This window comes from Nerophis ophidion, linkage group LG05, assembly GCF_033978795.1.
Source record: "Nerophis ophidion isolate RoL-2023_Sa linkage group LG05, RoL_Noph_v1.0, whole genome shotgun sequence".
NCBI classification, from domain to species: Eukaryota; Metazoa; Chordata; class Actinopteri; order Syngnathiformes; family Syngnathidae; genus Nerophis; species Nerophis ophidion.
The window spans coordinates 20,156,436-20,173,034 of record NC_084615.1 but is presented as its reverse complement, the minus strand read 5'-3'; the positions used below and the strand labels follow the sequence as shown (position 1 = coordinate 20,173,034).

The following is a 16,599-nucleotide window of genomic DNA, read 5'->3' as shown; positions in this document are numbered from 1 at the left end:
ATATATATATATCAACTCGTCGTGTTTGGAGGAAGAAGAATACTGAGTTGCATCCCAAGTACACCACACCTACTGTGAAGCATGGGGGTGGAAACATCATGCTTTGGGGCTATTTTTCTGCTAAGGGGACAGGACGATTGATCCGTGTTAAGGAAAGAATGAATGGGGCCATGTATTGTGAGATTTTGAGCCAAAACCTCCTTCCATCAGTGAGAGCTTTGAATGGTTGACCAAATACTTATTTTCCACCATAATTTACAAAAAAAATATTTAAAATTCCTACAATGTGAATTCCTGGATTTTTTTCCCACATTCTGTCCCTCACAGTTGAAGTGTACCTACGATGAAAATTACAGACCTCTGTCATCATTTTAAGTGGGAGAACTTGCACAATCGTTGGCTGACTAAATAGTTTTTTGCCCCACTGTATATTACTCTAAAAACATATCTTTAAAAAAAGCAGCTACACAGACGGTAACTGTTCCTTTACCCTCCCCTTTACCCGTTATTTGCCCTCTCTCTTGTCTTATTAACTACACAGTGTCGACCACGTCCACAGAACCCACCGATGAGAGGAACAGAGTCGGATGTTGCGGGCATGATCTCAGCCACCAGGAGCATGAAGACGGTGAGTGACAGCAGCACGGTGATTCCTTCCAGAAACAGAAAAGAGACAAGAAAATGAAATCCCCTCCCGTAATTACTTATGAACGTCATCTTCTCAACAGCCATTTGTCAGGTGACAAGCCCCAGAATGTATCCGTCTAAGTCGCGCTAAACGCGGGCCGCTCATCCGGACGCTGCCGTCAATCAAATTCCAAGGAAATGACAGAACTCCGCCGGGAGATTCAATTATTCAGAAGGGGTTTTACATGCATTTATTCATGCCTTGCCACGTGATTCATGGCAATGTTTGCACAGACTGCATGTTACATGGGAAAAAAGGTTGTTAAAGTGTCATGTCAGCATTCCTTCTAGAACACAGGTGTCAAACTCAAGGCACCGGGGGGGCCCAGATCTGGCCCGCAAACACTTGGAAATGATATGAGTCATTAAAATACTTCACATTTTCTCACAAAATGTCATAGATTTTTAAAATTATGACAGAAAAAAAATATGCACTGCTTGAAATTGCATGCCTTTACCGAAAAAAAATATATATATTTTGACTCGGGGGCCACACTTAGAGAAAAAAAATGTGTCTGTAGGCCGGTATATCTATTTTTAGGAACACTAATATAAAACCTCACAATAATGTATGATTGAATGCTAAAAACATTATGACAGACCGCCTTAAAAACATAATGTAATTGTACATTTTTCTATGAATGATAAAATACTGAATATTGAAAAAATATGAACGTCACACCCCCTTTCGATCGACATATTTTACAATCAAGTTAAACGCAACAAACAGTGAAATATGAACGCAAAGTGTACAAAATAAACCCACCTACAATCTGATATATTTGATATTTGCTGAATTTGCCCCAGGGATCAATGAAGTACTATATCACTAAGCTTTAGAACTTTGTTGTGAAAATCTCCTTCCGCGGCTGTGGAAACGCCACCCGCCCACACTGCTTGGTGCCTCGTCTGAGCTGCTGTGACGTAGATTAGTGGTCCCCAACCACCGGGGCGCAGCCGAATAATTTTTTATATATTTATTTATTTTTTATTTATTTATTTTTTATTAAATAAACATAAAAAACACAGGATACACTTACAATTAGTGCACCAGCCCGAAAAACCTCCCTTTTTCATAACAAAAAAAAAAAAAAAAAAGAAATATAAAAATCCCACCCCTCCCCGCGACCGGGCAGCGGGACAAATGATCAAGCGTTGACCGGTCCGCAACTACAAAAAGGTGACGTAGATTACCGCAGTAACTAATTAAATTACCACAGTAACTAGTATGTCATCTATAAGCGCAGATTCCAACCATTGACATACTTAGTTGAAGACTATACTAAGTATATACACTATATATCACTTGGGCCTTAAGAGGTTAATACTATCCATTATTGCGGAGGCAGCAACCCGCGGCTCTTTAGCGTTGCCCTGGTGGCTCCATGGAGCTTTAAAAAAAAAATGTATGGAAATGGCGGAAAAAAAATGGGGTGAAAAATATGTTTTTTGTTGTAATATGGTTTGTGTAGAGGGCAGCACGGTGGACTAGGGGTTAGTGCACGTGCCTCACTTCCGCCCGAATGCAGCTAAGATAGGCTCCAGCCCCCACCCCGAAAGGAACAAGCGGTAGAAAATTGATAGACGGACGGTTTGTGTAGGAGGACAAACACGACACAAACTTTCCTAATTGTTAGAAAGCCCACTGTTTAATATGTTTCATCCATTAGAGTATTTACCGAGCGTCGTTTTGTCCTACTAATTTCAGCGGCGCTTGAACTCACCGTTGGGTGGACTGTGACTTAACAGTTTGTTTACGTGCGCAACATTTCCCGACGCTGCCACAGAAGAACATGTTTTACGCCACGCCTTCTTTGTCTCGTTTTGTCCACCAAACGTTTTAGTCTGTGCGCGAATGCACAAAGGGTGAGCTTTGTTGATGTTATTGACTCATTGGAGTGCTAATCAGGCATATTTGGTTTGATTGATTGAAACTTTTATTAGTAGATTGCACAATACAGTACATATTCCGTACAATCGACCACTAAATGGTAACACCCCAATACGTTTTTCAAATTGTTTAAGTCGGGGTCCACGTCAATCAATTCATGGTAAAAGTGCGTGACTGCAAGCTAATCGATGCTAACACGCTATTTCGGCTACCTGTATGTACATATTGCATCATTATGCCTCGTTTGTAGCTATATTTGAGCTCATTTAATTTCTTTTACTTATGTCCTCTGTGTGTTTATATTTGCATGTCTCATGACACATTATCTGTACGTAATATTGGCTGCATTTTGTGTTGTTGTTCCAGACCACAGCAAACGTTAGCCGGCTTGCAAAGATTGTATTAAATTTATTAAAAGAAGACAACCAGCCATTTCCAGGAATTATCTCACTCTCTGAGAAGTTATATATTAAAACAATAAAATTTAAAAATAAAATTAAAACACTTTTTTTTTCTTTAACTTGGGATTTCCTGCGGGCCGGATTTTGGATGCTGGCGGGCCGTTTCCGGCCGTAGTTTGGGGACCCCTGCACTATAATGTCACGCAGGAGTTAAGTCCGACCCTTTTCCTTCCACGGAACTCGAGTGTTTCTCCTGTTTAAAAAACAGACTGCACTGCAGCAAGTCAATTAAAAATGCAAAGGATTCATAAAAAGCGGGACTGTCCTCACCGAACACAAAACCTGCCCAGTGTATGACTCCCCGCCACTCCCAGCTTTTGTTCTGAGTCAATATAACCAAAATAATGTCTTGCCCAACATCTGTGCAGCGTCTTACCGAGCGAGATCTTCTCTCCCGAGTCGGCGGGCAGCAGAAAAACCAACAGGGCCAGGCCGGAGATCAGCACGCAGGGGATGAGCAGATTGAGGCCGTAATAAAGGGTTCTGCGCCGCATGGTGACGGTGAAGGTGACGTCCGGGTAGGGCTCCTTGCAACATTCGTAGTATAGCTCGTTGCGTTTGGCTGGGACACCTGAGGGACATAAACGTCATCTTTGTTATGTGTCTTAAAAAAGGTTTAAAAAAGAACGTTCTAATCCACAGGTGTCAAACTCAAGGCCCTGGGGCCAAATCTGGCCCGCCACGTTATTTTATGTGGCCCGCGAAAGCCTGGAAATAATATGCGTTAATAAAATGCTTAATCTTTTCTCACTTAATATATTATTATTTCTATTTTGACATTAAAAATCATGGACTGCATGCAATTGATTATCTTTTAAAATTCAATATCATCAAAATATTTAATTATCGTGTATTCCAAAAATATTTTTTTGTTAAAATAAGGAAATACTGTACTTAAATATCTGCTCGACTTTGGATTTCAAATTGTAGACTGTAAAATTGACAATAGATTTTACGGTTAAATTCCACCGAATTGAGTTTTTTTTACCGTAAAAATCAACTTTGGTACTGTTTATTTTTTATACACAGTAAGACACGAAAACATTAAAAAAACAAACAAACAATGAACATTAAAACAACAACATTTTATGGTAAAAACAAAAAACTGGCAGCTCTGTTGCTTGAATTTTACCACTAAAAACAGTGCTATTGTTTCTCCCTTCCATTCCATTTTTACAATTTTTTTATATTCAGTAAGAAACCCACTGCTTTTACGGTAATATTCTGGTGACTGAGCTGCCGGTTTTTAAAGTATTTTTTTTTTTTTTTTTTTGCAGCTTATGTATGAAAATATATTGTTAATATATTTTTTTTTGCAGCTTATGTATGCAAATATATTGTTTATATATATATATATATATATATATATATATATATATATATATATAAACCAATTTCCATATGAGTTGGGAAATTGTGTTAGATGTAAATATAAACAGAATACAATGATTTGCAAATCCTTTTCAACCCATATTCAGTTGAATGCACTACAAAGACAAGATATTTGATGTTCAAACTCATAAACTTTATTTATTTTTTGCAAATAATAATTAACTTAGAATTTCATGGCTGCAACCCATGCCAAAGTAAATGGGAAAGGGCATGTTCACCACTGTGTTTCATCACCTTTTGAACAACACTCAATAAACCTTTGGGAACTAAGGAGACACATTTTTGAAGCTTTTCAGCTTTTCAAGCTTTTCCCATTCTTGTTTTGTGTACAGCTTAAATTGTTCAACCATCCGGGGTCTCTGTTTTGGTATTTTAGGCTTCATAATGCGCCACACATATTTAATGGGAGACAGGTCTGGACTACAGGCAAACCAGTCTAGTACCCGCACTCTCTTACTATGAAGCCAGGCTGTTGTAACACGTGGCTTGGCATTGTCTTGCTGAAATAAGCAGGGGCGTCCATGATAACGTTGCTTGGATGACAACATATGTAGCTCCAAAACCTGTATGTACCTTTCAGCATTAATGGTGCCTTCACAGATGTGTAAGTTACCCATGCCTTGTCGCACTAATACACCCCCATACCATCACAGATGCTGGCTTTTCCACTTTTCACCTAGAACAGTCCTGATGGTTCTTTTCCTCTTTGGTCCGGAGGAAACGACGTCCCTGTTTCCGAAAAATAATTTGACATGTGGACTTGTCAGACCACAGAACACTTTTCCACTTTGCATCAGTCCATCTTAGCTGAGCTCAGGCCCAGTGAAGCCGGCGGCGTTTCTGGGTGTTGTTGATAAATGGCTTTGGCTTTGCACAGTTGTTTTACACACTGATGTCGCTCTTTGATGCAATACCGCCTGAGGGAACAAAGGTCCGTTATATCATCGCTTACGTGCAGTGATTTATCCAGATTCTCTGAACCTTTTGATGGTATTACGGACCGTAGATGGTGAAATTCCTAAATTTTTTGCAATAGCCCGTTGAGAAATGTTTTTAAACTGTTTGATAATTTGCTCACGCATTTGTTCACAAAGTGGTGACTGTTTCCCAATCCTTGTTTGTGGATGACTGAGCATTTCACGGAAGCTGTTTTTATACCCAATCATGGCACTTACCTGTTCCCAATTAGCCTGAACACCTGTGGGATGTTCCAAATAAGTGTTTGATGAGCATTCCTGAACTTTATCAGTATTTATTGCCACCTTTCCCAACTTCTTTGTCACGTGTTGCTGGCATGAAATTCTAAAGTTATTGATTAATTAAAAAAAAAAAAGTTTAACAGTTTGAACATCAAATATGTTGTCTTTGTAGCATATTCAACTGAATATGGGTTGAAAATGATTTGCCAATTAATGTATTCCATTTATAATTACGTCTAACACAATTTCCCAACTCATATGGAAACATGGTTTATATTTATCTACTTGTTCATTTACTGTTAATATCTGCTTATTATCTATCTACACTTCTGTTAAAATGTAATAATCACTTATTTTTCTCTTGTTTGATACTTTACATTAGTTTCGGATGATACCACAAACGTGTCATGATCCGTGGTCCGGATCATGTTTTGTTTAGTCACGTTCTGTTAGTTTTGGACTCCCTTAGTTCCTGTTGTGTTGCACTCCTGGGTTTATTTTGGTCCCCGTGGGGATTAATTGGGTTCACCTGCCTCTGGTTAGTGGTCCCATGCTCAGCTGCTGTCAGCCACTTTTCCAAGGCATTATTTAAGCTCGCCTTTGCCAGTCAGTCTCCCTGGCGTCATTATATGCTTCACGCAACCTACTTGTAAGTATTGTATGTTTCATGCCACGGTTTCGTGAGTGTTCCATGTCCATAGTTCTATGTTTCCTGCGCGGACACTGTATCTATCCGTCGTGGTGAAAAAGGAGCTGAGCCGGAAGGCAAAGCTCTCAATTTACCGGTCGATCTACGTTCCCATCCTCACTAATGGTCATGAGTTTTGGGTTATGACCGAAAGGACAAGATCACGGGTACAATGACTTTCCTCCGCCGGGTCGCGGGGCTCTCCCTTAGAGATAGGGTGAGAAGTTCTGCCCTCCGGGGGGAGCTCAAAGTAAAGCCGCTGCTCCTCCTCATCAAGAGGAGCCAGATGAAGTGATTTGGGCACGTCCGACCGGTAGGACGTTGGGAAGACTGTCTCTCGGCTGGCCTGGGAATGCCCCGGGATTCCCCGGGAAGAGCTGGATGAAGAGGCCGGGGAGAGGGAAGTCTGGGCTTCCCTGCTTAGGCTGCTGCCCCCGCGAACCGAACGTGGATAAGCGGAATAAGATGGATGGATGGTTTTAATTCAGAGCTACTTTTAATGCCTTGCATTTTTATGTGAAATGAATGTACCAAACTTAGTTCAATCTCTTCCATTTTTTTCTGGCAACTTGTTTTATCTGTATTATAGTTCTAGCTGATTTTGGTACCCACACCCACTTAGAACTACAACCACATGATTCACGGTACATCACAACATTGCATTTTGTTTTGCATGTCAACAGCCAAAGCGTGATAAGCCAAACAATGGGATGGCGGACGTCTGCTCTCACTGTCAATGACATCTGACCCTTACGTCCCGCAGCACCTTACCTACAAGATCCCACTCCCCGTTGGGTATGTAGGTGGACGTGTCCACGTCCAGCATTTGGAGGTCCAGCAGCCAGCCGTTGTGAGTCCAGGAGCCGAACTTCAAGTCGCACTTCTGCACATCGAAGGGGAACCAGCGCACGTCGATGTAGCAAGTGCTCTTCAAGATGCCAGGTGGGATGTACTGGCAGTAACCAGAAGCGTTCACCAGCACGTTGGTGTGGAAGGTGGCGTCAAAGCGCTCATCCGCACTGGAGGGAAACACAAAAGACACGTCGAACATGCAGAAATGGCAGTGACTGGATGCAAATACATGGGTATGTTAAAGGCCTACTAAAATGAGATTTTCTTATTTAAACGGGGATAGCAGGTCCATTCCATGTGTCATACTTGATCATTTCGCGATATTGCCATATTTTTGCTGAAAGGATTTCGTAGAGAACATCCCCGATAAAGTTCGCAACTTTTGGTCGCTAATAAAAAAGCCTTGCCTGTACCGGAAGTAGCAGACGATGTGCGCGTGACGTCACGGGTCGTAGAGCTCCTCACATCCTCACATTGTTTACAATCATGGCCACCAGCAGCGAGAGCGATTCGGACCAAGAAAGCGACAATTTCCCCATTAATTTGAGTGAGGATGAAAGATTCGTGGATGAGGATAGTGAGAGTGAAGGACTAGAAAAAAAAAAAAAACTAGACGGCAGAGCGATTCAGATGTTATTAGACAAATTTACTAGGATAATTCTGGAAAATCCCTTATCTGCTTATTGTGTTACTAGTGTTTTAGTGAGATTATATGGTCGTACCTGTACAACCTGAAAGTCGGAGGGGTGTGGCCACGGGTGTGGTGACCGCCAGTGTCTCCGAGGGAAGCCACGTTTCTCGACGAGGTGGGGCCGGGCTGAGATTTTTTTTTTCCCCTCCTCCACTGCGGAAGCATCCGATGGTTGGGGGCGGCCGGTGGGAGGAGGCAAGAGAGTCCGCAGCTGCCTCTTTGACAGGCGCAGGAGGAACGACGCAAGCTCTCCGCTCATGTCTACGGTAAGAGCCGACTTATTACCACCGTTTTCTCACCGAAACCTGCTGGTTGACATGTGGTAGGGAACCATGTTCGCTTGACCGCTCTGTTCCAAATACAGCTTCACCGTCATCTTTCGGGAATGTAAACAATGAAACACCGGCTGTGTTTTTGTTGCTAAAGGCGGCCGCAATACACCGCTTCCCACCTACAGCTTTCTTCTTTGACGTCTCCATTATTAATTGAACACATTGCAAAAGATTCAGCAACACAGATGTCCAGAATACTGTGGAATTATGCGATGAAAAGAGACGATTTATAGCTGTGAACGGTGCTGGAACAAAATGTCCTCTAAAATGTGTGACGTCACGCGCAGACATCAACATACCGCAACTTTTTAGCAGGATACTTCCTCGCGAAATTTAAAATTGCAATTTAGTAAACTAAAAAGGCCGTATTGGCATGTGTTGCAATGGTAATATTTCATCATTGATATATAAACTATCAGACTGCATGGTCGGTAGTAGTGGGTTTCAGTAGGCCTTTAATGTGCAACTATAAAAAAACTACATGCTCTATTTACATTTGATTGTACAAACAACCAGAATGCAGAATAATGAAAACTAATATTATTTAAACCTTTTTACACAAGATGTTATAAGTTTAAAGTACTTGTTTATGTGCAAAGTGATAGTTTTCCTCAGACACACTTAAAAAAATAAAAAATAATAATAATAATAAATAAATAAATATATATATATACATATATATAACGTATTCGAATCAATTATTTCCCACACCCCTAATATATATATATATCCATCCATCCATTTTCTACCGCTTATTCCCTTTCAGGGTTGCGGGGGGCGCTGGCGCCTATCTCGGCTACAATCGGGCGGAAGGCGGGGTACACCCTGGACAAGTCGCCATCTCATCGCAGGGCCAACACAGATAGACAGACAACATTCACACTCACATTCACACACTAGGGCCAATTTAGTGTTGCCAATCAACCTATCCCCAGGTGCATGTCTTTGGAAGTGGGAGGAAGCCGGAGTACCCGGAGGGAACCCACGCATTCACGGGGAGAACATGCAAACTCCACACAGAAAGATCCCGAGCCTGGATTTGAACCCAGGACTGCAGGACCTTCGTATTGTGAGGCAGACGCACTAACCCCTCTGCCGCCGTGAAGCCCTATATATATATATATATATATATCTATATATATATATATATATATATCCATCCATCCATCCATCCATCCATCCTCTTCCGCTTATCCGAGGTCGGGTCGCGGGGGCAGCAGCCCAAGCAGGGAAGCCCAGACTTCCCTCTCCCCAGCCACTTCGTCTAACTCTTCCCGAGGGATCCCGAGGCGTTCCCAGGCCAGCCGGGAGACATAGTCTTCCCATTGTGTCCTGGGTGTTCCCCGTGGCCTCCTACCGGTCGGACGTGCCCTAAACACCTCACTAGGGAGACGTTCGGGTGGCATCCTGACCAGATGCCCGAACCACCTCATCTGGCTCCTCTCGATGTGGAGGAGCAGCGGCTTTACTTTGAGTTCCTCCCGGATGACAGAGCTTCTCACCTTATCTCTAAGGGAGAGCCCCGCCACATGGCGGAGGAAACTCATTTCGGCCGCTTGTACCCGTGATCTTTTCCTTTCGGTCATGACCCAAAGCTCATGACCATAGGTGAGGGTGGGAACGTAGATCGACCGGTATATATATATATATATATATATATATATATATATATATATATATATATATATATATATATATATATATATATATATATATATCCATCCATCCATCCATCCATCTTCTTCCGCTTATCCGAGGTCGGGTCGCGGGGGCAGCAGCCCAAGCAGGGAAGCCCAGACTTCCCTCTCCCCAGCCACTTCGTCTAACTCTTCCCGGGGGATCCCGAGGCGTTCCCAGGCCAGCCGGGAGACATAGTTTTCCCATTGTGTCCTGGGTCTTCCCCGTGGCCTCCTACCGGTCGGACGTGCCCTAAACACCTCACTAGGGAGACGTTCGGGTGGCATCCTGACCAGATGCCCGAACCACCTCATCTGGCTCCTCTCGATGTGGAGGAGCAGCGGCTTTATTTTGAGTTCCTCCCGGATGACAGAGCTTCTCACCCTATCTCTAAGGGAGAGCCCCGCCACACGGCGGAGGAAACTCATTTCGGCCGCTTGTACCCGTGATCTTATCCTTTCGGTCATGACCCAAAGCTCATGACCATAGGTGACGGTGGGAACGTAGATCGACCGGTATATATATATATATATATATATATATATATATATATATAATGTGAGGGGCCCACAGCAACATGAATTACTACGGCGAAAGTTATCAATATAAACAATAATCTAAAAACAGCAATGCAATTATAGTGAAATGCTGTCATCAGGAAATGTGTAACGAATCATTTAAAGTAAAAAAAAAAAAAGTTTAGACATAATCTAAAATGTACTTCAAATATTGCCCTAGTTCGTGGTTCTTTTCCTCTTTAATCCGGAGGACACGATGTCCACAGTTTCCAAAAACAATTTGATGTGGACTCGTCAGACCACAAAACACTTTTACACTTTGTATCGGTCCATCTTAGATGAGCTCGGGCCCAGCAAAGCCGGTGGCGTTTCTGGGTGTTGTTGATAAAAAGCTTTCGCTTTGCATAGTAATTTTAACTTGCACTTACAGATATGGCGACAAACTGTAGTTACTGACAGTGGTTTTCTGAAGTCTTTCTGAGCCCATGTGGTGATATCCTTTACACACTGTTGTTGCTTTTTGATGTACTACCGCCTGAGGGATCAAAGGTCGGTAATATCATTGCTTACGTGCAGTGATTTCTCCAGATTCTCTGAACATTTTGATGATATTACAGACCGTAGATGGTGAAATCCTTAAATTCCTTGCAATAGCTGGTTGAGAAATGTTTTTCTTAAACTGTTGGACAATTGGCTCAGGCATTTGTTGACAAAGTGGTGACCCTCGCCCCGTCCTTGTTTGTGAATGACTGAGCATTTCTTGGTAGCTGCTTTTACACCCAATCATGGCACCCACCTGTTCCCAATTAGCCTGTTCACCTGTGGGATGTTCCAAATAAGTGTTTGATGAGCATTCCTCAACTTTCTCTGTCTTTTTTGCCACTTGTGCCAGCTTTTTTGAAACATGTTGCAGGCATCAAATTCCAAATTAGTTAATATTTGCAAAACTCAACAAAGTTTTCCAATATTAATTTTAAATATCTTGTCTTTGCTGTTTATTCAATTGAATATAAGTTGAAAAGGATTTGCAAATCATTGTATTCTGTTTTTATTTCACATTCACACAAAGTGCCAACTTCTCTGGTTTTGTACTTAAGATACAAAGCAATGCAAGTTATTTGCCGTAATGGAGTTAGTTATTATTAGCTTCAGGGCGAGGCTCCACATTGAGTATGGAGACACATAATTAGCGGTTGGGGGACTAAAAATAAAGGCAGTATCAGCCAGAGGCGATCGGCATGAAAAGGAATTAATCGACATTGCGATGATATACTTTTTCGCAAGTTGACACCAAATAAAGCAAACACACCTGTGTTATGTGGGGGTGGGGGGTAGGGGGGGGTAGTTTATATGCTCAAAGCGCCGAGACATCACGTTTACAACATTTTGGACTGTTAGCGCCCTCTAGGCAGCTATGTAAAGGTTGCCAACAGCCCTTTTAAGTATTTATTATTTCCTTTTATTATTCAAAGTCTTACATTCACTAAAAATGTGTGCGGTTTTGTAATCTAGCAGACATGAGGTCATGTTTGAAGAAGAGCACATGTTCATAATATACAGTCGTGGTCAAAATGTTTACATACACTTGTCAAGAACAAGTGTCATGGCTGTCTTGAGTTTCCAATCATTTCTACAACTCTTATTTTTTTGTGATAGAGTGATTGGAGCACATACTTGGTCACAATAAACATTCATGAAGTTTGGTTCTTCTATGAATTTTGTATGGGTTTAGTTGTCAATACTTGGACTATGAGGTGGTTGTTTTCCCGAGATGCAAGTGAACTTGGACCGGAGATGGCATGAAGGTAAAGACATCTTTTATTTTAACACTATAACTGCACCAAAAGAAGGCAAACAAAAGGCGCGCACAATGGCGGTACAAAAAAAAAAAACTTGCACTAAGGCAAAAGTATGAACATAAAACAAAAACTTGCACTGTGGCATAAATAACAAGAAAACTTACTTGGAACGGAACGGGAACGGAACATGGATCATTGGCATGGATTACAAGGTGCTTAGCAGGTGATCGAGGGTGTGAAGGAGGTGATGTTGCAAGGACGAAGAACAGAAGCAGACAGGCTTAAATAATACTGTGGTGATTAGTGAAAACAGGTGTGAGACATGAGGACAGGTGAAAACTAATGGGTAGCCATGGTGACAAAAAAAAACTGGAAGTGCAAAAACAGGAACTGAGTGGCCAAAAAACAAACAGAACATGACTAAACAAAAACATGATCAACAGACATGACACTACTGAAAATGTGAGCAAATGTGCTGGGTCAAAAGTATACTTACAGCAATGTTGATATTTGGTCACATGTCCCTCAGCAAGTTTCACTGCAATAAGGCACTTTTGGCAAGCTTCTGGTTGTATTTTTGACCACTCTTGACAAAATTGGTTAAGTTTGTTATGTTTAACGAAGGGAGATGACGACATAGACACCAGGGAAAGTAATGTTCAGTGATGTATTATATATATATGTATATATATATATATATATATATATATATATATATATATATATATATATATATATATATATATATATATATATATATATTGATGTGGACTCGTCAGACCACGGAACACTTTTCCACTTTGCATCAGTCCATCTTAGATAAGCTCGGGCCCAGCAAAGCCAGTGGGGTTTCTGGGTGTTGTTGATAAATGTCTTTTGCTTTGCATAGTCGAGTTTGAACTCGCACTTGCAGGTGTAATGACCAACTGTAGTTACTGACACGGGTTTTCTGAAGTGTTCCTGAGCCCATGTGGTTATATATCCTTTACACACTGTTGTCGCTTTTTGATGCAGTACCGCCTGAGGGATCCAAGGTCCGTAATATCATCGCTTATGTGCAGGGCTTTCTCCAGATTCTCTGAAACTTTTGATGATATTACGGACCGTGGATGGTAAAATCCCTAAATTCCTTGCAATAGCTGGTTGACAAATGTTGTTCTTAAACTGTTGGACAATTTGCTCACGTATTTGTTGACAAAGTGGTGACCCTTGCTCCATCCTTGTTTGTGAATGACTGAGCATTTCATGGAACCTGCTTTTATACCCAATCATGGCACCCACCTGTTCCCAATTAGCCTGTTCACCTGATCATGAAATAATAATAAACAATACTAATAAACTACGGAATGGTGTGTGACAAAATCCAAGAGCGTATGTGTGTGACTATGTGTGTAGATTAGCTGTTTAGTGTTACCGTAAATGTTGAACGACGAAGCAGACACAACCAAAGAGGGCAGCGCAGAAGGGATCCGAGATTTACGTGAGGTCCGTGGGGCAGAGAGAGGCGTCAGAGTCCGGGGGTGAACGAGTAGTCAAGGGACGAGGGAGGCAGTCAGAGTCCAAAGGGAGATCCAGGGAGAAGTGAGACATACAGCTCACTTTCAGGGCGACGGAGGGTAGGTACACCATTGAGAAACTAAGTTCCCACAAGGATCCTTGGGTCCACTGGTCGTTATGCTGCTTGTCTGATTATAGACAGGTGCGCTGATAGCTGATTGTCTACGGCTGCGGCGACGTCTTGGCGTGTCCTGTGGAGCTCACAGCAGAGCCCCTCGGTGCTCCCGCAGATGAAGGAAAAACAGACTGTGTGTGTGCCGTAACACAGTTCAGCTAAATTTGTTGGTTTTCTGACACGGATTTGTTTCTTCAGTATTGTCCACATGTTTAAGTCAGGACTTTGGGAAGGCCATTCCTTTACCACTTTTGACATGTGTTTGGGGTCATTGTCCTGTTGGAATACCCAACTGCGCCCACGACACAACCTCCAGACTGATGCTGAAGAAATTGGAGGTAATCCTCCTTTCTCATTGTCCCATTTACTCTCTGTAAAGCACCAGTTCTATCGGCAGCAAAACAGGCCCAGAGCATAATACTACACCACCATTTTTGACGGTAGGTATGGTGTTCCTGGGATTAAAGGCCTCACCTTTTCTCCTCCAAACACATTGCTGGGTATTGTAGCCAAACAGCTCAATTTTTGTTTCATCTGACATCACATGGACAGAGAACAGACCTTCTGGAGGAAAGTTTTGTGGTCAGATGAAACAAAAATTTGTCTGGCCACAATACAGGGTCTTCAGCTCTCACGGGATCGGTTCGCAGGAAGAGAATCAGCACCTCCAAGTCCGAGTCCACGGTTCTCGCTCGGAAAAGGGTGGAGTGCCATCTCCGGGTTGGGGAGGAGACCCTGCCCCAAGTGGAGGAGTTCAAGTACCTCGGAGTGTTGTTCACGAGTGAGGGAAGAGTGGATCTTGAGATCGACAGGCGGATCGGTGCGGCGTCTTCAGTAATGCGGACGCTGTATCGATCCGTTGTGGTGAAGGAGCAAAGCTCTCAATTTACCGGTCGATCTACGTTCCCATCCTCACCTATGGTCATGAGATTTGGGTTATGACCGAAAGGACAAGATCATGGGTACAAGCGGCCAAAATGAGTTTGGGTCTCTCCCTTAGCGATAGGGTGAGAGGCTCTGTCATCCGGGAGGAACTCAAAGTAAAGCCGCTGCTCCTCCACATGGAGAGGAGCCAGATGAGGTGGTTCGGGCATCTGGTCAGGATGCCAGCCGAATGCCTCCCTAGGGAGGTGATTAGGGCACGTCCGACCGGTAGGAGGCCATGGGGAAGACCCAGGACACGTTGGGAAGACTATGTCTCCCGGCTGGCCTGGGGACGCCTTGGGATCTCCCGGGAAGTGCTAGACGAAGTGGCTGGCTAGAGGAAAGTCTGGGCTTACCTCCTTAGGCTGCTGCCCCCAAGATCCCGAAGTGAATAAGCGGTACAAAATGGCTGGATGGATGTCCAAGTTCATAAAGTCAGAACTGTAGGAGTCACTGAGCTCAACGATGAGATCTATACCTCAGCGGTTTAATAGATGGTCCAAGAAAGCCTGCAGGCAAGTACATTTTTCCGCCGGTTTTAGCGTGCGACATATTTATTGCAGGCAGAGACCGTATACGCCAAATGAAGCGCACTAAATAGATTATTCTAAGTGTTCTCCACAGCTCATCAACTCTGGAAGGAAAACAGGAGCCGGGCAGCTTGGGATCATTTTGTCACAGAAGTGTTGTGTTAGATAACGGTTGTTTAATATCGTGTCAAAAAGTCAAATGATAATGATGCTCATTTGTGTTTTAATCTGGCCCCAGCAGGACTTGGATCATGGAAGATTACTTATTGTCGAGGTTGTGTTGTGACTGTCTGAAGGAGACTTCATATAAGCCTTGCAATGAGTCATGTACGTCGTTAGGAAAGGTCGCTAAATTTATAAATCCCGAACAACCATCTCTCTTATTGATGCATCCAATAGTTCGGAAGAAGGCACGAGTCGTTCCTAATCACAGGAAGTCTTGTCATCGAGCATGGTCACTATTCGAAAAACCAAAATACAAAGCCCGTTTCCATGTGAGTTGGGAAATTGTGTTAGATGTAAATATAAACGGAATACAATGATTTTCGAAATCCTTTTCAACCCATATTCAATTGAATGCACTACAAAGACAAGATATTTGATGTTCAAACTCATGAACTTTATTTTTTTTGTGCAAATAATAATTAACTTAGAATTTCATGACTGCAACACAAGCCAAAGTAGTTGGGAAAGGGCATGTTCACCACTGTGTTACATCACCTTTTCTTTTAACAACACTCATTAAACGTTTGGGAACCGAGGAAACTAATTGTTAAAGCTTTGAAAGTAGAATTCTTTCCCATTCTTGTTTTATGTAGAGCTTCAGTCGTTCAACAGTCCGGGGTCTCCGCTGTCGTATTTTACGCTTCGTAATGCGCCACACATTTTCGATGGGAGACACGTCTGGACTGCAGGCGGGCCAGGAAAGAACCCGGACTCTTTTTTTTTTTGAGAAACAACGCTGTTGTAACACGTGCTGAATGTGGCTTGGCATTGTCTTGCTGAAATAAGCAGGGGCGTCCATGAAAAAGACGGCGCTTAGATGGCAGCATATGTTGTTCCCAAACCTGTTTGTACCTTTCAGCATTAATGGTGCCTTCACAAATGTGTAAGTTACCCATGCCTTGAGCACTAATGTACCCCCATACCATCACAGATGCTGGCTTTTGAACGTTGCGTCGATAACAGTCTGGATGGTTCGCTTCCCCTTTGGTCCGGATGACACGATGTCGAATATTTCCAAAAATAATTTCAAATGTGTACTCGTCAGACCACAGAACACTTTT

General features: G+C 42.6%; 1 protein-coding gene and 1 long non-coding RNA gene across 3 annotated transcripts in view; one reads left to right on the top strand and one right to left on the bottom strand.

Annotated features, from left to right (window-relative positions):
- The window catches only part of LOC133552815 (neuronal acetylcholine receptor subunit alpha-7-like), a 122,128-nt gene that overhangs the window by 23,877 nt on the left and 81,652 nt on the right, over nucleotides 1-16,599 (bottom strand). For both annotated transcript variants that reach the window (XM_061900318.1, XM_061900319.1), the window contains 3 exons: nucleotides 7,090-7,337; nucleotides 3,416-3,610; nucleotides 567-653 (listed from right to left, as the gene is read on the bottom strand). In XM_061900318.1, the coding sequence (XP_061756302.1) occupies nucleotides 567-653; nucleotides 3,416-3,610; nucleotides 7,090-7,337 (530 nt within the window). The remainder of the gene's footprint in view (nucleotides 1-566; nucleotides 654-3,415; nucleotides 3,611-7,089; nucleotides 7,338-16,599) is intronic.
- The window catches only part of LOC133552816 (uncharacterized), a 61,478-nt gene that overhangs the window by 26,457 nt on the left and 18,422 nt on the right, over nucleotides 1-16,599 (top strand). Inside the window, exon 2 of the long non-coding RNA XR_009806775.1 lies at nucleotides 542-628. This is a non-coding gene — a long non-coding RNA (uncharacterized LOC133552816). The remainder of the gene's footprint in view (nucleotides 1-541; nucleotides 629-16,599) is intronic.